General features: G+C 44.2%; 1 protein-coding gene, 1 long non-coding RNA gene and 1 pseudogene across 5 annotated transcripts; 1 reads left to right on the top strand and 2 right to left on the bottom strand.

Annotated features, from left to right (window-relative positions):
* The first annotated feature begins 183 nt into the window (after window positions 1-183).
* LOC117833378 (uncharacterized) lies at window positions 184-3,156 on the top strand. Its single transcript, XR_011898943.1, has 4 exons — window positions 184-1,464; window positions 1,872-1,981; window positions 2,125-2,306; window positions 2,463-3,156. It is a non-coding gene; the product is annotated as an uncharacterized lncRNA (long non-coding RNA).
* Window positions 3,157-8,465: 5,309 nt separating this feature from the next.
* LOC140220310 (uncharacterized) lies at window positions 8,466-10,699 on the bottom strand (annotated as a pseudogene).
* Window positions 10,700-10,906: 207 nt separating this feature from the next.
* Window positions 10,907-23,272, bottom strand: LOC117833376 (cysteine-rich receptor-like protein kinase 44). 4 transcript variants are annotated; one of them, XM_034712844.2, is made up of 8 exons: window positions 23,042-23,272; window positions 22,448-22,956; window positions 22,123-22,220; window positions 19,565-19,823; window positions 19,231-19,450; window positions 18,993-19,137; window positions 11,159-11,231; window positions 10,907-11,018 (listed from the first exon to the last, which is right to left on the bottom strand). In XM_034712844.2, the coding sequence occupies exons 2-8, from the start codon at window positions 22,908-22,910 to the stop codon at window positions 11,008-11,010; spliced, it is 1,269 nt and encodes a 422-aa protein (XP_034568735.1). In that variant the 5' UTR covers window positions 22,911-22,956; window positions 23,042-23,272; the 3' UTR covers window positions 10,907-11,007. The 4 variants fall into 4 exon arrangements, with proteins under 4 accessions (XP_034568735.1, XP_034568731.1, XP_072151817.1 ...); XM_034712842.2 differs by lacking the exons at window positions 10,907-11,018; window positions 11,159-11,231 and adding exons at window positions 13,794-13,964; window positions 17,064-17,154; XM_034712840.2 differs by lacking the exons at window positions 10,907-11,018; window positions 11,159-11,231 and adding an exon at window positions 13,448-13,964 and having other exon boundaries at window positions 23,042-23,248.
* Between the last annotated feature and the right edge of the window lie 1,502 nt (window positions 23,273-24,774).

The raw sequence follows: 24,774 nt of genomic DNA, 5'->3' as shown, positions 1-24,774 counted from the left end.
AGATAGTGAACAAATTTTTTTAGATTAAGAAAAATATCATCCGGCCTCGGTCATCCACGAGTGAATGCCTATAGCCAAACTTACAAAGACTTGACAGAAACTCAGCATTTAAGCTGGGACTCAAGGTTCATTCCAAAAACAAACTACTGGCATACCCCCCTAACAGATTTCAGAGTTCTGATTCATCTATCCAACGACTGAATTGACGCGCAGCTATTGAAGAATTCGCCTCCTAAAGTTCCAACCATACTTGTTGAAGAACTCCATAGCAGTTACTTCAAGCCTGCTGCAGTTTTTCTTCATATCAATTTTCTCTTCCTCCTTTGATAACAAACAAAGACCTGGAGGCAAAGCAAAGACCTGGAGGCAAACAATAGCAGAGATCCCAGTGCAGCATCAGAAACCCAGAAAGAGTCCAGAGAAATCTGGCGCGTGCACTATCATCTCCTCTTATCACCACGGACATGGTTTCCTCTTGACTGTGCACTGAGTAGCAAGCCTGTCCCAGATGTTCAGCACTTCGGCATGACATTGCAGGGTCCTTATCGGTTCAGAATTCCAATGAGACCGAGCTGTGCAAGAGAGGCGGCGGCGGCCTCCTCGACTACACATCTTCCAATGTGAGCACGGCGCCTGAAAATGTGTCGCGTTCAGCCGTCCCCATCCAATTTGCTTCAGAAGCATTTCACGAACACCTCGCGGTCGTCTGAGATGGGCGAGAAACATCAGGCTCCACTTCACCTCGTGGCTGCAATAGCTGCCTCTGGGTCACTGATGAAAAACACGGCGGTGCACCGTCTGCAGCTGCAGAAGCACCAGCCGGCTTCCGGCCACGGCGACGACCGCAGCTCCGGGACGCCACGGGACGGCCGCTCTGGCCAGAGGGCTTGCTGACGATCTCTTCCGTGCCATTCATGGAGAGCTTGTTGATGCTAGGCATCGGATGCGGTAATGGTGGGTAGGAAGGCGCTCCGCTCTACCGGCGGACGGGCGCGGAGGACGGCGGTGGCTGACGAACGGGAGGGGATTGGACCCCGACCGGGGTGCTATAGGCAAAATCCAGGGTTGCAAATATTCGGATCGCGATCCAATTTAGAGGGTTCTTTGAAAATTGTTAGGGGGCTTCCGCGCAAGCGTGGCTTGTTTTTATTTCTCCCCGTTCCTTACCCTCTCCCAGTTCCATCCCTTTCGTGAGTCGAGTGCAGGCATGAGGCAACCGGCAGAGAGCGACGGGTCGGGAATCGAATCCTCCAGGGTTTGTAGGTCGCCCGGTGCCTCCCATGGTTGCCTGCGCTAGAGGGCACCAAATCAAGTTGGGGATGCCTCACCGGTGGTGGGAGGTCCGGAGAGGAGACGGCGGCCCCCCACAGCCGCGCCTCCGCTCACAACTCAACCATCGGCCGCCTCGGGTCTCACCTCCGCTCATTCCTTCCTCCTCTGAGCAGACTGAGCGGCCCCGCCAAGGTGAGCCCCTCCAATCGCCTGTCCCTGTTGTTTTGCCGCTGTTGCAGGAGAGCCATGGTAAGAGCTTTCTGATAAGATTTAGGATTCTGGATGCGTTGCAATTTTTCAGCTTTTAATGTACGGAGCCTTGATAAGATTTAGGCTTGTTTATGCGTTAGTGTAATTTCAATTTTACACTGTAGAGATTCGCTGATTTTATTAGGCTCATTTGTGTGTCCGATCCTAGAAGATGCTAATTTTGATGTTAGCTTTATTGAATATCATCTTCATGGTTGCAAGAAAGCGCTTTGCAAACTTTAGGACTTGAATTCTTGCCAGCAATTTAGCATTTATTCATCTTTCTGCTCTTGGTTCATTTTAACATTCTCCAAAATAGTGTTTACAGATTTTTCTTTTTACTTACCCAGATTCTTGAAGCTACTAAAGAAAGAACAGGTTCCGAGCAGCTGATCAGAGAGGCTCCGCGGTGAGGCATGGCGGCAGCGACCTGGCAGTTCCTTTACAGGAAAATAAAGAGGCAAGCAAGGAGCTGTCAGTCAGCTTCTTAGTATTGGAAATTTCCAAGTCAATTATCTTCCTCCTCCACTCTAATTTCAAGTTGTCCGCTCTAAAGATCTGAACATCGAATTTGAAGCCCTGTGATTTATTTACAACATGTAGGTCTCCCTGAAGAGTATCAACCTTCAGAAATTCGAGCAACGCAAGCCACTCGCCATCAGTCATCAGATTTGGACGATGCGTGGTCTACTGGTCTACCTGGTGGCTATTTTGTTATGGATGTAACCATCAACTGATGCCTATTTTGATGTTCGAGTTACCAGTGAGCTGCTGTTATGTGCCTTGTAAGCTTGAGTGTAATATGGTTGTCAACCCGCCCCCCCCCCCCCCCCCCCCCCCCCCCCCCCCCCCCCCCCCCCCCCCCCCACACACACACACATTTCTGTTGCATTCATGTGTTTTGTTGTAAATTCACACCATTTTTGAATTGTTCAAATCAGAATCAGCAGTAGCTGGCGGCAGCAACTGTTGGCTGGCTGCAGCTGCTGTAGCGGCTGCTGCAGCTGCAGAGTGCGAGTCTCCCGAGGCACTCTTCAGCAACCCTCTGTTCCTCCTGAGGCGGCGGCGTCCGAGTCTGGCAACCTGAATCGTCCGGAAAACTTCTTCCGCCGCAATCTGGCCGTACCATCCGGCCGTCTTCTCCCTTCTTCAGACCGACCTCTCCGCCATGGGCGACTCTCTAGCTCTTGTGCAACCATCTGGAGGCAATCCAGGCAACAGTACAGCGATGAAACAAAAGCAACGAGTTCGGTGGAGCACGCAACTGTGATTTCAGTTCATCGTTTCATATACTTGTGAAGAATTGATCACTTGCATTCCAAAATGGTTCACCTTTGGGATGATTGTTCAAGTGCAGATGCCCTTGGGCTGGAAACATTTCTGATGGCTATAGATAGTTTGGAGCAGCAATGATGACTACTGTACTATGTATTAGCATAATGGAGAGCAGTTAGTCCTGACAACTTCAGCATTGCTGAATTCTCGACCCTCGACCTAACGATTTGAATATCTAGTGTGCTTACAGTTTCTCTCATAGTTCTGTATCAGATTAGTGCTTGTACAGTTCATTTGAACATTATTTCATTACCAAAAGCATGGTTGGCCGGCCGTCAGTCGTCCTTCCTTGGTAACAAATTAGGCATGTCGAGACTTTTTGTTTCAGAATCATAGTTATCACTTGACCAACTCTCAGGTGTTTGTTTGTTTTCCATTCAGGCTGTTGGATGTGCTATTCAAAACTAAAGTTTACATTCTGTTTCATAAGAATTACAAAAGTTCCAGTGTCTGCAACTGCTAGAATGCTGCAATCCTTCAGATTGATGCTATTCAAAAGGTATCTCATTGTCTAAAAACAAAGTTTACTTCCTAACGCTAGTCTTAAACCGTTTCGTCTCATCGTTTAATCTTGAGACATCTGAATGTTGATAACAGATGTGGTTTTCTCTTGACAGTGCACAGAAGTAACTAGGCGACGCAATTAAGCCTGTCCCTGATTGTTCAGCAACTCTTCAAGGCATGTGCAAATAATCAAATCTTGATTATTAATCGTGATCCAATCTTGGGGGTATTTTGAAAATGTTACGACCCAATCCGGGGGCATTTGGGAGTATGCCGGGCCGCGGCCGCCGGTCCCCGGCGACGTCCGCCATCCCCGCCGCCAGGTCGTGCCACAGCCGGCGCTCTTCCGCTCTCCTCTGTTTCTCCTCAAGCCGTGAAGCGACGGAGCACGACACCACGGCCACGGTCAACCTGACCGAGCTAAAAAAATTCCTCCACCATGTTCCGATTCCCGTTCAGCCGTCTCCTTCCTTCTTGAGATGGACCTCTTGGACCCTGCAGGAGGCATCTAGCTCGTGTGCAATAATCCGAACCCAATCCCAATCAGCAATGCAGCGATGAATCAAGAGCAAGTAGTTTCAGTCCATTTTTTCATGTACTTGTGAAGAACTGAATATCTGATCACTTGCATTGCAGAATGACTCACCTTTCTGGTGATCTAGCGGACACACCTTGTGGGCTGGAAAGATTTCTGATGGAGGCACAGCAGGGATGCCTATCCACTAAAATGATCAAGAAAGGCCATACGGACCTATAAAGTAGCTATGTTGAGAAAGGACTCTGCTTTTCATCAAAAACAAAGTAGTAGGACATTTCTTTCATACAACTTAAGTTGAAGTTTTTTTTTAGTCGGTTTGGTTTCAGCTTAGACTGTCAGCTTTCAATTTGAGTTTCCACAGCTTATAAATCACTCATTCCGACATTCAGTAATAAGCTCCAGTAGGTTGGGTTCCTGTGGGATATTTTTTCTCATAGCTAGCTCAGCATCAGAAGAGAGTCTGACATGATCAGTCAGTCCTGTTCATTCTCCTGAACACACAACAGCGCTATCAGCCTTTCAAGGCTCACCATGCAGCAAAGGATCAATTAACTCCAGCAGCCCTCCAAGCCTGGAAAATGTTACTACTGATGATTACTAGCTGACAGCTGTACCTGAGAACTAAGAATCCTGTCTCCCGTCAAAAAAAAAACTAAGAATGCTGTTACATATGTGATGTAAACTTGCCCTTTACTGAAGAATTTCACTCACCCACTTATTAAGAGGTCTATAGTCGGCCACAAATGGAGATGCTCCAAATTGTCATCTACACCACATGGAGCATATGGAAAGAGAGATGCGGGCGTGTATTTGAAAATAAAGCTATGACAGTCGACCAGATTTGTGAGCACATCCAACATGACGTTGCTGCATACACATTGGCAAGAAACAACCCAACATAACCTGCTGCTGTCTATCCGACAGTGCTGTTGCCTCTTAGGTATTGTAACCCATCTGTTGCCGTTATTTCCTTTACTTCCTTCCACATTTGACCGCTGGTCACCCTTGTAAATGTAAACACGCTTTGCTTTCTACTGTAATGAAATGGCAGAATACCTGCCCGAGCTTGCTCAAAAAGAGGTCTATAGTCGTGTATTCAGCTGATGCCTGATGGTGCTAGTGAAGGTGGAATGGTGGATGCAGTCTCTTCTCGCAAATTGGTCTAGACAGTTTGCAAGGTGAAATAATCTCGTTGCGCTTTTCACTAACAATTTGGATTCTTGTTGCTTCAGGCACCAACTGGTTGGGGAGCTCGACCTGTCAGAATCGGTGTGACAGAAGCAGCAGATGTTCCTCATTCAGATGGAGCTAGCAATATTAATCCCAGAGAGGCAGAGGTTGTGCCCCAATCTTAGCAATGCGACACAGTGCAGCACCTTAAAGCGCATTCCCACAAACACCTCGCGCTCGTCTATCACCCAATCTGTCTGCTCTTCTGGACTCCCAGTTTGGCATCACTGCTCCCTGAAGAAGCCAGCCATGAATCAGAACGAACGCCTGGCGTGCCAACCTGAGCCCTCATCCTCCGGCACGGCATCCTCGCAAGCAGATCCTTCGCCCAGGAGGGGCACGGGCAACATGGTCGCCATGCACAGACACGACTCTGGGTCGCGCAGCCACATGCAGCTGGCGTTCTTCGCCCGCTGACCCTCTGTTTTTTTTTTTAACCGAACCGGGCAGGTCGGCAGGAGACCCTCCTCTGTTTCTTCTTCTGAGCCGGCGGAGCACCACGGCCGCCATCGACCAACTCCGACAAAGACTCGAAGAAGGAAAAGAATCCTCTTTTGTTCCTCTCCATTCGCCTCTCTTCGCAATCCAGGAGGCCGGGAGAACGCGCGGCGGCGGCGGCATCTCGGAACGCCATTACGCCATGCGACGGATGCTGGGCTCCCCGTTTGCTGACGAGTTGTCCCCACCCCGGAGGGACTGTTGATGCTCTGTATTGGGAACGGTGGGTGGGATAGAGCTCTTCGCTACCGACGGATAAGCGAAATTTTGTCGATTAGAGCAACAAGATAACATCAAATGAAAAAGTTTGAACTACACAATTGTAGATCTTGTCGAGATCTATAATTTTCATATAAATTTTATCTCCATTCAAGTCTATATGAATTAATTATAATTTTTAAAATTTATTGTCGGTTTGCACCTTCCACTATTTCAAACAGCGGTATAGATATAGATTCGCAGTTTTTTGTTAGAACATATATTTTTGCAAAATACTAAAATATATAAAAAAAATCTCTGCTCGGAACAGCCTTGTAAATGGCTGGACTGAATGTGCGGCTGCACTGGCAGCCCAACTGCTCGGTTGATGGCCCAGCTGCCGCAGCAGCGCTTTTGGTTCCCATCCGGTGCCCCGTTTCGGTCCCCAGCACCTCATTCCCTACCGGCAGCGGTCGCAGGTCACTCCGGGGAGGCGACAACGGCCCCGCGCTGCGGTACCTCTGCCTACGGCCTCTCTTGTCCTGCCAGCCTCCTCGGCTCCTCACATACCAATCCGCAAGTACATGGTGAGGATACTCTCTTAAAACTTTTAATCTTCAAACCTTTCGAACAACGATTTTTCTACTCGAAGCAATCACCAACACCAACATACAAGCAAACAAACAAGTACAACTAAAAACAATACACCAAAACAAAAGAAAAGCTTTAAAAGAATGTACTAAAGGATAGGGCAAGATTCTAAGCTCGTGAGGATGCAAGAAACGTTTAAAATAGAACTATGGTTAAAAGGCACATCTATCAAGCGATTTGAATTATAAAAGAAAAGATAAGAGCTACTTGCTTCATTTATTTTAGTTGAGAAAAATAATGTAAAGATATTTCAGGGAAAGATCCCTAGTTGGAACTAATCAAGTCATATTTACATATAAAAAGACGATGTAAATCTCAGTCAATTTTTATTTATAAACATTCAAGTACAATTTATGCAAATTAAATATTTAATTTGAAAATAAAGTATATATAAACATCTAAGCGCATAACCTTCATGATTCATATTTAACTAACCAAATTATAATTCAAAAACATATTTATATTTATATTAGCTAAATTAACATTTAATTATAAAAACTCGAGATATAACCTACCTAGCTTTTATTTAGAAAGCAAATTGAATAAACATTAATCAGTTTGAGTTTAATTTAGGAAAAGCCAAGGTATATCTCTAATTAGTTTTTAATTGGAAGAATTATTTGTATATGCATTAATCAAATTGATGTTTATTATGAAAAGCGGTGTATAACTCTAGGTAGCTTTCATTTAGAGAAGACACATGTTTATTAGGTATTAATCAAATTAATATCAAATTTATTTTCAAAAATATGCATGAAGGAAAACATCACCACTAACGCGTACTTTATGTTATCATGAACTTAACGCAACTTGAACGGGCAGAAGCAGAGCTAACAATAATCTAGGGATTAAACAAGATTCTAAGTACCTAATCACGATTAACTGTGGATTAGGAGGACTATCAGAAAAGATCTGTGAGACATATGAAACAGTGCTCTCAAAAAGGATAAAGCTAAGGGTTAAGTCTGCAAAAGGTCTTAGGTTGGATTAGATTGAAAGGATCTAAAAGATACAGGGGGTTATCTGAAGATTTGCCACGACACAAAGAAAAGGGCAAACATTACAGGGTTCTCCAGGGGCCTAGACGCAAAAGCGGCGGGTTTCTTCTTCCTTCAAACTCCATCCGGTTGACCCGATGGCCTTGCCATCGTCGGGCCGACCGTGGGCTCCCGGCAGCAGCGCGCGGGGCAGCAGCGCGCAGGCATGTCACTAGCGGTGTAGGGTGGCAGTGTGCGGACGGGCGGTGGCGCAGGGGCGTCGGAGCAGGGCAGGCCGGCGACACAGCTAGGCGAGAAGCGTGCAGGCGGCAGTGCGCGGCAAGGCAAGGCGGCGAGGCGGCGGCAAGCGAGGACGGCAGTAGCAGGGTGAGGCGGGGGTTCTAGCGGCACATTAAATTGGGGTGCGGGCAAACCGTGGCGTGCCACGCACGCCAAGACCAGCTTGCGGCGGCAGCGGTGACGGCCCCGATTGGCCTCGGTCGGACCGAAGCAGGCTGGCTTGGCGGGCCGTAGAGGGTCGGGCCCCAAGGGCTTGGCCGAAAGGGTTAGGATTGGATTTTTTTAGAATTAATTTCTTATGCAAAGAAAAATTCAGGAAATCGCAAAAATTCTAGGAAAATTCCAGAGATAGTTTGGGGGTACAAGAAGTCCAAATAAAATACTTGGAGCTCATGAAAAGGATTATAGAACCTTCCAAAAATTGGATTTAGCTCTTACAAAAATGAGAATAAATTCTAGGAAATTCTGGAAAATTCTCGGAATAACCTAATCATCGTCTGAACATATTTTTGAAATCTTTGCACTCATGAAACACAAGAATGCATTGGCATGAATGCACACACAAAGCTTTATTTAATTTAGAAAAACAACCAATCATTTTTCCTATACTAAAATTCCTATAAAGAAAAATAAATGTTAGGAAAATTTTTAAAATTATGAGAAAATCATCATTTAATTATTACTTCTAATCACATCTTGAAATTCAAAAATTTCAGAGTGTGACAGTAGAGTGTAAGCCAGAGGAAGGAAATACTACTTGCACCACTAAACAAATTGGAACGAATGATTATGTAGGCGAATGGCATGTCAACTGTAAGGCACCTTGTGCTGTGGATACAGATGATCACTGAGCCAAGGATAAACCCTGACGGTGGCACAATATCACTCAGCACCGTGGTAGGACTCCGTGTTTTCAAATTCATATCATTCTTAATTACTCTGTCAGGATTGTATATTCAAATCACAATACTATGTGTGTTGAGTGTATTCTAGTCACAGCACTACGTGTGTTGAATGTATTGCATTCAGAGTTTCAGACGTGATGAGTACTCAGCTGAAAATGAAGGATGCATTTTTCCAGTACGGGGCAGAGCAAGTCACTCAATCTGTGTTTTTTAAGCATCAACCAACAAAATGGTTTTCATTGTTAAACCATTTGTTATGGCATGCGGCCTTCATTGTAAGGAACAATAATCCAGGTTAGAACATAGACCCAATTGTCCATTCAATGAACCTAGAGGTGATGCGTGACAGGGGGTGGCTAGCAGGGGCTAAATATTTGATGAAACTCCACATGTAAATAACCTTGTCAACATAAATAAGCTTAAGATACTGCAAATGGACCCCTAATTGTTTCATTCTGGCTCTATCCCTGGGTGCGACGGATGCCTCATGGGTGGGGACGGGTGATTGGATAGACAGTGGTAAGTAGACAGTGAATTCATGAGGTAAGTAGATAGCGACTTTACCTGCTAGGCCATCTCATTCCTAAGCCAAATCAAAGCAGATTCTTCATCTTCTTCACTAGCACAAATAAAAGTCTCTCTGTTTTCTTTGCTCTTGGTGAAGATTGCATAAGCTTTGGCCTTTTCCTGTTTGGTCACTTCCATTGTGTTGATAATCGATATGCACCTTTTGATGGAGTATTCATCACCTTTAGCAGCCTTCTTATCTCTTGCCTCCTTTTCTCTTGTCTCATTTTCTCTTTCTAGCTGTTGAGCTTCATCTTCTGCTTGCTTTGTCCTCATTTCAAGGAATCTCTCCATCATAGCTTCAATTTTGCACTCTTTCTAGGCCTTTGTCCTTCCTTTTCTGATTTCTTTCTTGATGCAGCCATTCTTCGTTGTCCACTTCTTGCCTCCTCTTCTTTATCTCTTGCATCCTTTTCTTCATCCTCTTCATCATGTATCTCATGAATTTCCTGTAGGGCTTCTTCCTCAGCTTCTTCCTCTACAACATCAATTTGTTGAAGGGGCTCTTCCACATGTTCTGATTCAATAGAAGTGAAATTGTATGTCCCTTCAGCCAGATGACCTACATTTGGCACAATGCATTCAGAGAAATAGGATAAGCACCTATTTTACATCATAGAGAAATAGGAAAGAGCTTACTATACAGAACTTACCATCATAGAGTTCTCCCAAAGCATCAAAGAGTGGAAAGCTTGCCTTGTTATTTTGAAACTTCTTGATTTTGGGGAAAGTCTGCATATTTGAAAAAAACATTGATCAAATACAAAGTTATCACTATGAGGTTATCCATAGAATTACTTCAAGAAATTAACTTACCACTATGAGGTTCTCCACATTGAGGCTGATCCTTCAACCATATTTCTTTGCTCATTCCATTTTGACCCACTTTGCATTCTTGCCACTTTGAGCATCTTGTAGTCTCTCTTAAGCTGACATTCTTTATCTTGAATTTGTGCCTTTGTGTACGAGACAGACTTGTTTCTCAGATGGAACTCTTTCACCATCTTGTTCCACCCTTCAGTGTTCCAACCGTTGTCACTTCTATAGCCACTATCTTTAAACTCATGCAGAATTTCAACAAGTGATTTCTCAAGAGTTGGGTTCCAGTCCGCTCTTTGTTTTCCTACATAAACAATGGTCAAGCATTAGTAACAGAAATTTCATAGCATCAATAATACAAAATTGACAAGAAAGCATGAAGAAACATTAAATTGACAAGAATGCTTCTCAGGGGATATGGAAACAGGGATATGAGTTCCATCAATGGCACCAAGACAATTCTTGAAGAATGGATAGAATCTAGGATTATCTTGGATTTTCGGATGCACTTGATTAGGATCGGGGGACTGGAGGAAATGACGAGAAAGTGTGGGAATGACCTTCTTGAAGAAGTGGTTGATGTGACGATGGAAGGTGTCGTTGCTGTGCCCAAAGGTCACTGCAAGATCCTCATATGAGGCGTTGCGACTTAACATGTATAGGAATAAACCCAACTTCTCCTCCACCGTAATCCTTGAATCAACAACGAGTCTTTTCCTTCTAAGATAAGTCGCCAACTCTTTGAAGATGTGGTGTTCCATCCTAAATGTAACTTGACAGTTCCTGATATGTCCCTTAAGGAGTCGACGAACCTTAACCTCTCCTATTTCTTCTGATGTATGACGTTTCTTCTTTACTCCTTCTCTAGCAGAACCCATCAGATATAAGGCAGGTAATAGAAACATCATCATGTCATCATCTTCTTCCTCCCTCCTCTTTCTAATACGATCTCTCAATGAGATATTCATTGCAGAACTAAAGCATATAAATTTATAGTCAGATAGAAGCTAAATAGATAAAATGGAAGGCTAAACAGGTTGTCATGGCAATTTTACTCATTGCAATAGAAAAAATTACTCATTGGAATAGACTTAAACATAGATAGAATTATGTACCTATTGGAGTTGGTACCGGATCCCAAGAAGGGGGTGGTTCACCTTCGCCAACTCTTAATGGTGCTGGTGGGATCTACAAGTAACAAGAAAAAGTTAGCACATCACATAGAAGGAGCACACATCTCAGGTACAAGTAATATCAATAAATAGGAACTAGTATTTTAAGAGTAGCCTTTCCGAGAAATGAAGAGCTAGTCATTCAATTCAATTCAAGAGTTATACAAGTACAGCTGCTACTGTCAATATGACGGTTATTCAAGAACCTAAAGCTTACTTTGCTTTCGTATAGACATGCGAGGCAGCAAGTAGAACTGCCGAGGGAGGGTGATGGGCGCGATACAGCAAGCGTATAGCAATGATTCCATGATTGGTTGTTACAGGAAAGATCATGCTGGGGATGAAAGTAAGTAGGCAGGAACTAATTATATTTCTCACTAGTGTATTACTCTCAAAAACTTAATTTTATATTTACTGATGTAAACCACATCTTAGGCTGTCTAACTACATATATGACCTCGTGCCATAACTGAACATCTAAAGTTCATGTCTATATGTCCAACCATGATTTCACAATCCTATACTGACTCGTTGCGACCTGATATATGCCACATGCGCCTAGTCAGAACAAAGATACCTTAACAGAAATAGGTTATATCAGAACATGAATGGTAACATTGTTCTCACTGAATCTTGCTTGCACCGGTAATGGACTGTCCATAGTACAGAAAAATCTCCTTGGAATAAAAAAAGCATGATTAACTTGCAGTAGCGTATGCAACATCCAAGATGCATAATAACAGTTCGAACAGGTATAGCAGAGAGCACGCCAGGCCATTGCTGCAGCTCTTGCAGGCTGTAGCAGCAGCACCACGTAAATCAGAAATCAGGCACCAGGTAAAGCACATACGCATGCACACATTCAGATGATGAATTGCAGAACTGAAACCCACTCAGCTACTGCTACCTAAGGATCTTACAAATGACCACCACCACCAGACCTGGAAGGCCCTCATCAGGTTCGGGCACTCCCGGCCTTGCCCGCTGAAAGCCTCGAACCATTCCATGAACAGCACCTGCTGCTGCGCCAATGTGAGCGTCAACAACGCTTGCCCGATTCCTTCCTTCAGGGTCGTCACATTGAGGCCCTTCGGGTACCTCCGGAGCCAACCGAAATCTACCAGCATTGGCCTGAACCAGGCCTGAAAGAAGCTGAACCGTTTATCCCCAGTACAATGGAGCTCCCCTTTGTGATGGAATCGACTAGTTCAACTACCAGTTCTGCAGAGGAGATGGGTCTTTGTGGTTGTAATCTTGCCATCGGTTTCTGACTTCGGAAAAGAAGACACAAGACAACAAATCAGGCTACTACAGTCCACTGAGACATTTCAACGAACACCAGATCTGCATCTCAACTCTCTAGCTCCTCCGCCAACTACAGTCCACGCACGAATCCACCAACAATGGAGTTAAGTAGAGGAAAAGAAACTACCATCACAGTGTCGCCCCACCCCAATCGGTTGCAACCGTCGCGGAGGCAACCAACCAGCCCAAGGAAAGCTGGTGATTCGCCTTTGAGTGCCTCTCACGCGAGATCAAGAAACGCAATCAGGCCATGGTAGCCAACTGCAGGCGTGCACGACAGCACGACTGAGCGAGAAACCTAGGGCGAGTAGGAGAGAAGAGAAGGTGACGGCTCACTGACGAGAAGGCGGTAGTCGCTGTTGCGGTGGTGGCCGTCGAAGATGTGCTACGCCGCCATGCCGTCACCTCGCGCCGCCACCTCACGCCGCCGCCTCGTCGCCTCGCGCGCCACCAACGGAGCGTTCCTCTCCTCACGTCGCATGTGGCCAGGAAGCGATCCAGGAGGGATGAGGTGCGGATTGATTCCTAGCCAAGGAAGGAAGGATTGAAATCATTCCGACCCAAGTTTGGTTTCGGGCCAGCCAACCGAACAACAATTTTTGTATTGGGTCGTATTCATTCCAGGCCGTTCCAATCTGCCCGGATTGGGCTGCAATCCAGGCCATTCCGGCCAAACCGAACGGCCATGAATTGGAAGGAGTTGTAAAAATTCAAGTTGCAAAATCTATCTCTACGCGATTTCATGACAAATTTTTAAAACATGGATCTTTCAGCGTCACAAATCCATTTTTTCCCATTTATCGATCGTAGTCACCGTTGTGTTTTTATGGTTTTTTTGTGTGTGTGTGGGGGGGGGTGTTATGAATCCGTGAACGGAGGAATGTATAAGTTTGTTACAAAGTAATGCATGTAGTCTTGAACACATCAAAAGATGAAATAATGGATTGTATGAGCTATTTATTTATGAACTAGATGGACTCTTACTTAATTTAACTATGTCATTCTTGAAAATATAAATATGAAATCTTAGAATGGTCTGACCATACAAATTCTAGACAAGGACGTGTTACGCCTCCGGCCTTCTTTTTCAATACAAGTGAGAAGGGGAGTAGAAAGTAATTCAAGCGGTCAAGCCACGTCACCAGAGGCACATGTTTCTTCTTTAGGGACAATAAGAGGCAAAAGCAATCCGGACAAATACGGTTGCAGGTCCGCTTCCGCCCTACTCGGTGTTTATATATGGATATGGCTCTTTTAGAGCCGGCAACTCTTTCACACCATTTAGCATCGCAAGCACATCCGCCATGGTGGGTCTACGTTCCTTGTCTTCCTCAACACATAGGAGCCCAATCTCCATGCACTTCTTGATCTGCATTAGCTGAGACTTGCAACACAATGATGGTTTAAACAACTCCATCCGTACATCATCCCGAGCTTCGAAAGCCTGGAAAGTAAGAAGATAAATTAGGCCAGGATCCATCCAACTAAATTTTAGCTAGCTAAACTGTGACAACTCTAGCTAATTAAACTTGATTAAGCTTGAATAGGTCTGACACTAATCTAGCTAGTGAAAAGTCCACTTTACCCTTAAAAGCTCAAATTTGGGATTAATTCAAAACTTGAAATTTTGTATAAAAACTTAAAAATTTTCAAACTAAAAGTTGTAGAGTTTTACATTTCTAGCAACTTTTCTTATTTTCACCTTGATTGATTTGGAGAGGAAGAGGTTCAAAAACTAGAATCAAAATCAGTGGCAATTTAAAATCATTCAAAAACTCTTAAGTGCTGATAACAGTGAAATTCTTCAACTTTGCAGCCTTGTTTCTCACAAATTCATATATGAATTCGAGTCAAACCTTTTATACAAGTTATTTGCTACGAGTCTTCTACCACTTTGCTTATTTGACCTAGGGCTAAATTTTAAAAAAAACCTTCAAAAATAAGGTCAAAGTCGCAAAAATGGTCAATCCAGCCTAACACTGCAAAATATTGCCAAGTCTGGAAACAGTTCAAGTATGAATCTTGGCATGCAATTTTCTCACCAAACTTAAATAGAATTTAAGAAAAACCCTTTATAAGAAATTTAGATCTAATTTTGTGCAACAACTTCTTCAATTAAGCCTTGGCCAAATTCATATTAGAAGCCCTCCAAATCTCAGGCCAACATCAGCCAAAACCTTGAAAAACAGCCAAACTGCTGATTTTGCCTAAGTCTGAAACCGTGTGTTCTAGCAAACTTTGGAACTTCGTAACATCAAATCTGTTTCGAAATTGAAGTGAAACCTTTTAGAAAGTTTAAACTTTGAACTGAGGACAACAGATCTTAGAAAGGGAAAAATTGAAGTTTAGTTCAAAATTTTCGAATAAAGCACCCCCAAAACCCCGGTCTTTCCCTGCACCTCATCAACCCCTCGCGCTAGAGCGCGCCCGGCGCTGCCCAGGTCACCGCCGCCGCATGGAACCCCTCACAGGCGAGCCTGTCATGGCCTATCCACGTCATGACGAGACCTGTCAAGGTGCCGCCATGCCCAATACCCTCGTGACCCTATCCTTCCCCTAACGCCGCATCGCCTTTGCCCAATCGCATGCCGAGCTTTGCCCCTCCGCTCACGACACGCCGCCCACTTCCACCGGCCAATGCCCTCCGCCCAACCCCGGCCAAGAAAGCGACCCAATGACACCCCACCTCGCCAGTAGCACCACCCAGAAAACCCGCCCTTGCACGCTTCAAATCTCCCTGAGCCAATGTCCATGGGATCCTCCCCCGAGAGCTCCGTTCCTTCCGCCAATGGCGCCGCCGCCCAATGGTTCGCCCACAGCAACTCCCCCACTCGCGGTCTGGCCCCATTTCGCAGCACCACACCCCTGGCTCACTCGCTCGCTCCTTCCCGGCCCTTTAAAAGGCGTCAATGGGCTGTAGCACCGCTCCCCCGCTCACCCGCTCCTCTGTCGCCGCGAAAGCTTAGCGCCGCCACCTAGCTCCCTGTGGAGGACCCTCCTCCGTGCAGCGAAGCCCCTCGCCGCCGCTCGTTTTAGCTCCGCCGCGACCACGCAAAGCCTCCCGCGCCGTCCATTGTCCGCTAGAAACACCACCAGCCCCGGAACACCAAGGATCTCTGCTGCTGCGCTCGCCTTTCGTCCCCACACCTGTTCCTCTCCGACAAGCCTCTGCCGCCGCCCAAAACTCCTCCAAGCTCCTCACGGTGAGCACGCACATGTTCTCGGCTACTTTTCCCCCTCGATTAGGCCGTCAATTGCCGGATAGATTATCGCCCACCGCCGTGAACGCCATAGGGGCGTATTTGTGAGCTTTCAGACTTCGCAGGGACCTAGTTGTTAAAGTAGAGGGTATATCTGTGAGACTTTGAAAAATTTAGGGACCCTCCTATAAAACCGCCTTGGCTTATTTAATTTATTTTGGCAGATAAATATATGAACTTTGAAAAGGCACAGAAAATGGTAGAAAAATCATAAAAATGCCAAACTAATTTTGTTGGACTCAGCAAGTGATTTAGTTTCATAGATAAATAAGCTTTGCATATGTTACTGTTAGAAATAATGCTCTATGATTTATTTCTTATTTAGGCCTTTTAAATCATAGTTAATCAAGGAAAACTGAAAAAATAACAAATCCAACTCTGAGATGTTTGTTTCGGTAAGTAGAAGGCTAGAAAAAGGATTAGAGCCTTGGTTTAGAACTTTAAATCACAGTTTAACTTTATCTTTGGAATCTAAGGTTAAATCTTTCTTTTTGCATAAGATTTAATTTGGAACAGAGAAATATATGAATCCACTTGGAGTAGCTCTGTTTTGAAGTGTAGTTCTTAGGAAAAAAATATGAAACACTGAGGGAAACTTTATGAAACATGCTTTTCTTTTTGTGGAAAGATAAATAGAAGATAAATATAGAAAATAGGTGTCCTTCACCAAAACTCCTGAAAAATTCACCAAATCCTCTGTTGCACCTATGTAACTCACTGTTAAAATTTCAGCAACAAACTCTCTGTGTAAATCAAGATAAAAATAGTTAAGTACAATCAACCATAGGGTCTTGGTTTAATTTTAATTATTTTTGTATTAATCCAATGAACTCCAATTTTTTTTACAGTAGCTTAGTAATGGTAGTGAGAAGTCTGTAAAAGTTTCAACCCCATAGCTCATCATATGCAAATGAAATGAAACTAGAAAGTTAAGTGAAGAAGGTAGGAAAATAGAAACAAATTAAATAGTAAGAAGGGTAAAATGGTAATTTTTGGAAGATGTACAGAAAAATATTCAGAAATAGGATAACTTTCTGATCTAAAGTTTAATAAACTTAGGTTATATATGAACACAATCACCATCAAGATAAGCTGAGAGTTTAAATCGTAAAAGCACTCTTTCTACGCAAGAATTGTTGCAAGTGTCAATCAAAGTTTGGTTAGAAGTATAATGAAGTTTACTTTACAATAATATATAAAAATGCCATTCAGACTCGTTAAGTATGAATAAATGAACTATCTGCATATGCATGTCGTGTAGAAGTCAATCTTGCTGACGGTACCTATGAGCTCCACCCCACGCAAGACGAGGAGCCAGCAGCTGATCTGCATCACGTGGTAGCTGAGCCCGTGCAAGACCAAGTCTCCGAAGACCTGCTAACATTCTCTGAACCTGAAGGCAAGCACCGGAGCATATTTCCTGCTTTCTAAATTTATGCAATTATGTTGATGCTTATGATTGTGCATTTAAGCTACTAGGCGTTGTTTGGAACCTTAGATACATGAACTTAGTACCTATGATCTGAACACTAGTATGTTAGTCGAGTAGATGCTATGCTTAACAGGACACGGTAAAAGTCGAGTAATTTCCTGTCACTCGCGAGTTATAGAAGTTGTTCGCTTTACTTATGTTACAACCATAAGGACGATGGGCGGGGTAGGGCCTTGTGAACAATTTTGGTGGTCGGTGGATAGTCCCGTCCATCTAAATGAAAATGTGCTAAGGTCGAACTGTGTCAGTGTTCATGATCAAGTGTTTGAAAGTACTAATCTCATACCTAGTATGGGATGGGAAGCCTAGTACCTGATTGAACTAGGACGTGGCTTATACTCCTGCTGTCCCTGAAACGTAGTTCCCCTGGTGCATCATGTGGGTGCAAATGTGGTCACAGTACGACGTCGGTCGGGACTGTGGAGCCTTCTTGCCCAAGGGAAGTTTGGCCCTGACACGTTCCTGGAGATTGATGGGGACGGCTGACAAATGAAGTGAACCCGATGTAGTCCACGGATGTCATGAGGTTAGGTTCGCCATGCATGGTTAATAAATTCGATTCGAATCGTTTGCCTCTCACAGTTTGGGACTACTTGATCGCTATGGTGCATTGAGTAAGAAGTGGACAGAATGATGATAATCTTGATGCTTGAACTTAATTGTTTGATCACCTTGCTTGACTAGAATAGGTGCTCACTTAGAATGGTAAATGAATATAGAACCTGATGCTAAAATTTAAAAATAAGGATCAACTATTAGTCGCTTTTGGCAAAATAAACCCACAGCCAAGAAGCCTGCATGTCTAGAAGTTGGTGAAGTAGTTATCACCTATCGGGTCAGTCTTGTCAGGTCAGTCTTGTTGAGTATTAGTTGCTCAACCTTGCTTGTGGCTTACTTTTCAGGTAATGTCAATTGTACTGATGTGGCTGCTAGCTTTACTTGGCCTACCCAGCTCCCTCCGGGTTGGACGGTTGACTGGGATCCCTCCTCGGACGGTGAGGACAGGGATCATTAATGTCATGATCGGCTTCGTCATGATATCGTGTATCGACGTTTAACTTTCGCATGTTTTACTTCTTCGTTGTTTGAAACCTTGCAAATTCTGTTTGAATTTCGAAAACTCTGATGTAATAAGTTGTTGAACTATGTTAATGTGATGGGAATGTTGTAATCTCTGTAACCACTCATCTTCATATGAGCAATGCTTCTCGATCCTTAGTATGTGGTTTATCGGATGTAATTCAACGGATGACTAAATTGACTTGTTTAAGGTGCATGATCGCGTGTTAGGCGACTTAAGTGCACTTTAACCAGGTTAATTTGGGCAGTTCCACCACGTAAACTTTAGGAGCATTCTTTTAGCTAGCTAAACTTTAGGAGCATTCTTTTAGCTAGCTAAAGTTTAGCTAGGAGTGTTGGATCCACTAGATAAATGATCCTACCCTTCCATCCTATTTTAGAAACTTTTTCTGATGAAGGTGGAGGGGCAATTTTGTATTTAACTAGTTTAGCTAGGTTCAACTAGCTAAAAGAATCTTTACCTACCTAAACTTTAGGTTCAACTAGCTAAAAGAATCTTTACCTACCTAAACTTTAGCTGGATCATGTTTGGATCATAACATTTGAATTTAGTCAGCTAAAATTTAGCTGATGGATCCAAACAGGACCTCAGTCCCAACTGCTTTTGTAATGTAAAGAAGTGTTATTACGAGGTACTTACCCATTGAATTAATTCGCTTATATTAGGGGGCGTAGATATGATCATACTGCCAATAATGGTCCCAAGGAGGGTGTTGCCAAAAGAATACACATCGCACTTCGTTGACACACATCCTTTGTACATGTATTCTGGAGCCATGTAATGCCTGGGTGATTAAATAAAATAAAAATGAATAATGATCTGAGAGGTAAAAATTGAAGTAGTTAAAGAAAAGAGCTTCATGCATGTATGGTCTTACATTGTGCCAGCTATGCTGCTGTCGAAGGTTTTTTCAACACCAAGGTCCAACTTTTTAGCTACGCCAAAATCACTGATCCGAGGATTCATATCAGAATCGACGAGGATGTTCTGTGGTTTCAGATCCATATGGACGACACGTTGCTCATGTAGGTAATGTAGCCCCTGGGCTATCCCCTGAATCATTTTGAAGCGGCAGGACCAACCAATAAATCGAGACCCTGCAGAGATCACATATCATGCAACGAGAAGCAACTATTGATCAGTGACATCAAAGTTAAGGGATGCTTTGTCAAGAGGTGAACTGTAACCAGTATTTGTACAGAACAACATACCGTTCATAATGTTCTCCATACTTCCGTTTTCCATGTATTCTTGTACAAAACAAAATTCTCCTTGTTGAGCTCCAACATATTTTCCATTATAGATGGCTAAGACCATTGTCACTTCTAGGCAATATCCCAGAGGTCTAATTATGTTTTTGTGCTTCAGATCTACAAAAACATTAATTTCATCGTATGGCCGACAGTGGTCAAAGCCACGAATAGGATGCAATTTTTTTATGGCAACGACCTGTCCGTCCTGCAGGACACCCTGAGAAGTATAAACACCATGTCAGATGATGGATTTTTGTTTTCAAAAGAACAGAAGGGAAAAAGCAGAACTGCTGATCTTAGCACTAAAGTTTCGCCAAAAGTTCAATGGCGCCCTGGCATCAGGCTTCAAAATCTTCATCAAAGTCCATCAAGTTTCATCTTTGGCTCACTTTGGTCTTTTGGCTGGAATAAAGTATGGGCACCACACGTGTGTGCTTTGAGGTTTGAGAAAATGCTAGATCTAGAGTTGCACGAAAGACACTTTCCCTAAACTCCCTGTCTAATGTAGAGTACGGTGGACAGGAGTTTTCGTGGCTTCTTGCCATGTGCCGAAGCTAAAATGCCACAAAGGAGGACTTATAGGAGCTATCGGAGGACACAACAGCAAGGGTTAGGTTTAGGCGTGATTGCGCGTTTGAGCACAGAATAATACCAATTAGTTTATTCCCTGCCCTTTGGGACAACAAATTTGTAATATTTAGTATAAATTTAAATTTGAAATTACTTGCTACACGAAGAAAAATAGTCTTAACCTGTACAGGAAATATTCAACTTGCTAGTGATGCCTACGTGATTATATGGAAAAGTACACAAACCTAGAATTAACAAACTGCATTGAACATGATCTTATTAAGCCATATTTTGTGATTTTGGTGATTGAGTGACACCATAGTCATTAGGATTAATGTTTTGTCTAGCATGTACCTTGTAGGTTTTTTAGTCACAAGAATGCAAACCAAATCATGGCAAGGTCCAAATGATGGTATTCTTGACATCCAAATCATAATATTCGAGTATCCAAATCATGGTATTCGAGTATCCAAACTATAGTATTTAAATGACCAAGCCATAATATTTAGGATTATTCTATGGTATTGAAGGTATCTTTTGTGCTTGCTTTAGACGATTTAGAAGGAAAAATGCACCATCGGATGTTCCGATGGCCCACCAAAGTAGCGTCGGACTAACCATCGAAGCAATTGGTACAACGGAAAAGCAAGGAAAAATCTCGAGTGTATCGGATTATCCGATGGGGGTAATTTTACAAGCGTCAGAGCAATTTTCTAAGAAGGCAGAGGAAATCCTATAGCACAGGATGTTCCGATGCTCTATGGAGTTGACCGTCGGATCAAGCATATTTACTTCAGAAACTTACAGAAGGTTTTGGCCATAAATCCTTCAGCATGGGATGATCCAACAGAGAAAGCGTCGGAGCAATGACGTCAGGGGGATCCAATGGCTATGTGACATGAATAGTGGCACCGGATGATCCGACGGTACCATCGCATGAAGCGTCGGATGAATTTTGGATGTGTCAGTGAAGAACTTGGGCGTGGCGAGGCCAATGGCTAGTTGCACCGGATGTTCTGATGCAGGCCAAGAATAGACCATCAGAACATTTGATGATATCTTTTTTCGCTAGCCGTTGCAACAACGGGCCTTTGAGCCCTTGGGGCTATTTATACCCCTACCACTCGCCCATTTGGAGTTACTGGAGTGTCTAGGGATGCATTGCAGACCAAGACTCATCAAGAACATATTCATACCACCAAAAGTGCTTAAGTGATCCGTCAAAGGCTTAGCACAAGATTAGGAGAGTGATTAGTGCTAGGATAGGCCTGGAGAGGAGTGAGTGCAAGGTGTGCTAACCTTGTGATTAGGTTCTAGAGTGAACCACTGCTGTACAAGAGGTGTTCCGGTGCCTTGGAGCCTTGATAGCTCGCCGGCAAGTCTTCGACCCTCCGGCTTGGCGTGGACGACCTTGTGCGGGGGATGTGGAGACCCCCTTCCTTCATGAAGAAGCTCCTTAGTGGAAATTGCATCAAGGTGACCGAGGAACTTGGCGTGTGCCTTTGTGGCTGAGCCTTTGTGTCAAGTCAAGGGGTGCCTTGGGATAGACTTGGTAACCGGGAAGCAATACTAGTGCTTCAACAACGTGGACTAGTGGTGCCTTAGTGCCTACCGATACCATGGGATAAATTATCATGTTAAGAGTTTGTTTTCCCTCATCCTAACCTCTTACGTTTCCATGTTTCATACTTGCAACTTGTGTGCCTTTACTTTCTTAGTGTAGCACCTTATTAGTATTTGCTCTATGTTGCAAAACTTGTTTTGGGATGAGGGTTCCATACTAGATCAACTGTAGAATGCACTTCTTGGATATAATGATGTAGTTTACTTACATGCAAAGTAGTGGAAGCCATAAGTTAAGGTTTTGAGTTGCCTAATTCACCCCCTCCCCCTCTTAGGCTACGAGCACCGATTCCTTTCACGAACCAAGTAACGGATCGGAGTACCTTGTAAACATCACCAGTGCCACCACTTCCAATCTTGTTTCCATCCGAAAAGTTCTCTGTAGCGGCCTTCAATTCAGATAAACTGAACTTTGTGAAGCCTATATTGTATAAAAATTAACCCACACAGGAACAGGGCTTGAATTAGATTATATTAATACCTAAACACGCATGTATGAAACTGTAGGAGCAGTTGATCTAAGAAAACTGTTGGAGCAACGTCACTTTGATACACAGAGTTGCAATAAAACACTATGCTTTGAACCAATGATGCACAACGACCCAAGATGCAATAGACGGTATTGATAATTTGATAGCTTTTCCTTACCATCAATAATCACTTCCCCTTGGGATCGGGGTGGAGGAGGACGAGGAGGAGGACCACCAGCAGATTGGATGTTTGTCACCATGATGGTGATGGTCTGGACACTGGTGGCGAAGTTCCCCAGCTGCAGTTTCCTCACTATATCATCCTGGACCCGGCCCAGCTCCTTGGCCATGTTCCCTGCTCCCAAGAAGCGGCGAAAGTTGTGCTTCCGCTGGCACTCCATGACGAGCTCGAGGGCGCGTTCCAGGGATTCGGCCAGATCCTCCAGGGCGTCACGCATCACCTCATCCTTCATCGTCTCCGTCATCTCGTCAAGCTTCCTGAGGAGAGCGCTGACCCTGGCAACGCACCTCTGGATGTCGTGGCATTCCTTCTCGTTCTGCTTAACCGTCTCCACGGCCTCCTTGATCTTGAGTGCAATTTGAACGATCTTCCCCACGCTGCCCAATGCAATGTCAGCCATCTTGCTCTGCTTGTGCGGTTGACTGCAACAACAATAATCTTCAAGACTATGAGAAGGAAAGGCATCAGATGCTGATCTTATGAGCTGATGAAACCATAACAATCAAAATAAGTAATCAAGCAGACACTGACCTTATTTCCTCTTTGCCTTCGTTTCACACCTCTTCCTCCTTTGAACAGGCACAGAGTCTGCTCCCCAAAGTCTGCTCCGTTCTGAACAAGTTCTCAGTACATAATTGCTCGATCCACACACCATATAGAAACAATATATGTGACAACAGTGAAGACACATGCTAATGACACATGCGGGCTTTGTCGTTAGTCGAAGAAGGAATCAGTGAAGACACATGCTAATGACATATAAATAAGACAGGCTGTCAGACCGTGACAACAGTTTTGAAATAAAACTAGGACCACTGAGTCTCAGGTCTTCACATGGAGAAGAAGGAAAAACAAAGCCTATCGATGTGAATGTTCAGCAGAACACAGTTCAGGTCTCATAGGGCACATGCATGAAAAAATGGCCCTGATTAATTTTGGCTGCAGATATGATGGTGCGATGCTACAACTACAACATAATAGCTCTACTATGAGAAATTAAAATTTTCTGCGACTAATACACGCAAATTAACACTTCAAATGATCCTGAAAAAGAGTGGTCATCCCAGGTTATTTTTGTTTTGGTAAACATAATCATAGGATATCTTTTTTGGTTTATCAACGACCAAACTAGGACAGGGTAAGCGTTTGTGATTAGCAGTGCGCAATAATTGGACAGGGTAAGCGTTTCTGAACAGGGGTAAGGAAAGTGACCCTCTTCTCACCATGAATTTTATAAGCGAGCTGGCTATAGGGTGAGTTGTCGCCATCAGAACCTCATCGTAAGAGAGACCAAGCAGGCAATGACCTGCAGACAATCAATCAGTTTCCATCACTGCTAGTAGTAAATGAGAGCATGGTAAAGCTGATGACAATCCATCCCATGCAGCAATTTCATCTCTAGGGCACGAGGACATAATGTGTCAGGCACAGAAAATGGCATTGCCATCTTGATCTCGAGAATCTTGCACACACCCGCTTTACCGGTTGCCTCAACGGTTTTCCCAACAGGGCATAAAGGTATCTATTATCGTATCGTATCTTTCTCCAATGGACGCAACTAAAGCATGCAACAGGCCAACAGTTATGAGAGCCACTGCCTTCACTTTGACAATATCATGATGAGGATGTTGCCAGATAGTGAACAGATATATACAGGTTCAGACTGCAAAGCAAAGACCTGGAGGCAAACAATAGCAGAGATCCCGGTGCAGCATCAGAAACCCAGAAAGAGTCCAGAGAAATCTGGCGCGTGAACTACCATCTCCTCTTATCATCACGGACATGGTTTCCTCTTGACTGTGCACTGAGTAGCAAGCCTGTCCCAGATGTTCAGCACTTCGGCATGACATTGCAGGGTCCTTATCGGTTCACAATTCCAATGAGACCGAGCTGTGCAAGAGAGGCGGCGGCGGCCTCCTCGACTACACATCTTCCAATGTGAGCACGGCGCCTGAAAATGTGTCGCGTTCAGCCGTCCCCATCCAATTTGATTCAGAAGCAAGGAGCGGCCGACCTGAGAAGCATTTCCACGAACACCTCGCGGTCGTCTGAGATGGGCGAGAAACATCAGGCTCCACTTCACCTCGTGGCTGCAATAGCTGGCTCTGGGTCACTGATGAAAAACACGGCAGTGCACCGTCTGCAGCTGCAGGCGAAGCACCGGCCGGCTTCCGGCCACGGCGACGGCCGCAGCTCCGGGACCACGGGACGGCCGCTCTGGCCACAGGGCTTGCTGACGAGCTCTTCCGTGCCATTCATGCAGA

Source organism: Setaria viridis, chromosome 8 (genome assembly GCF_005286985.2).
Source record: "Setaria viridis chromosome 8, Setaria_viridis_v4.0, whole genome shotgun sequence".
NCBI classification, from domain to species: domain Eukaryota; kingdom Viridiplantae; phylum Streptophyta; class Magnoliopsida; order Poales; family Poaceae; genus Setaria; species Setaria viridis.
This window is presented reverse-complemented; position numbering and strand designations above follow the sequence as displayed.

Excerpts from the sequence above, each read along its gene's own strand:
- LOC117833376 (XM_034712840.2), bottom strand. The coding sequence starts at position 22,910 with ATGGCTGACATTGCATTGGGCAGCGTGGGGAAGATCGTTCAAATTGCA. Across the intron at positions 19,824-22,122 it reads GCACTGGTGATGTTTACAAG|GGTGTCCTGCAGGACGGACA; the intron begins GTACTCCGATCC and ends TATACTTCTCAG. Across the intron at positions 19,451-19,564 it reads TATGGAGAACATTATGAACG|GGTCTCGATTTATTGGTTGG; the intron begins GTATGTTGTTCT and ends TGATCTCTGCAG.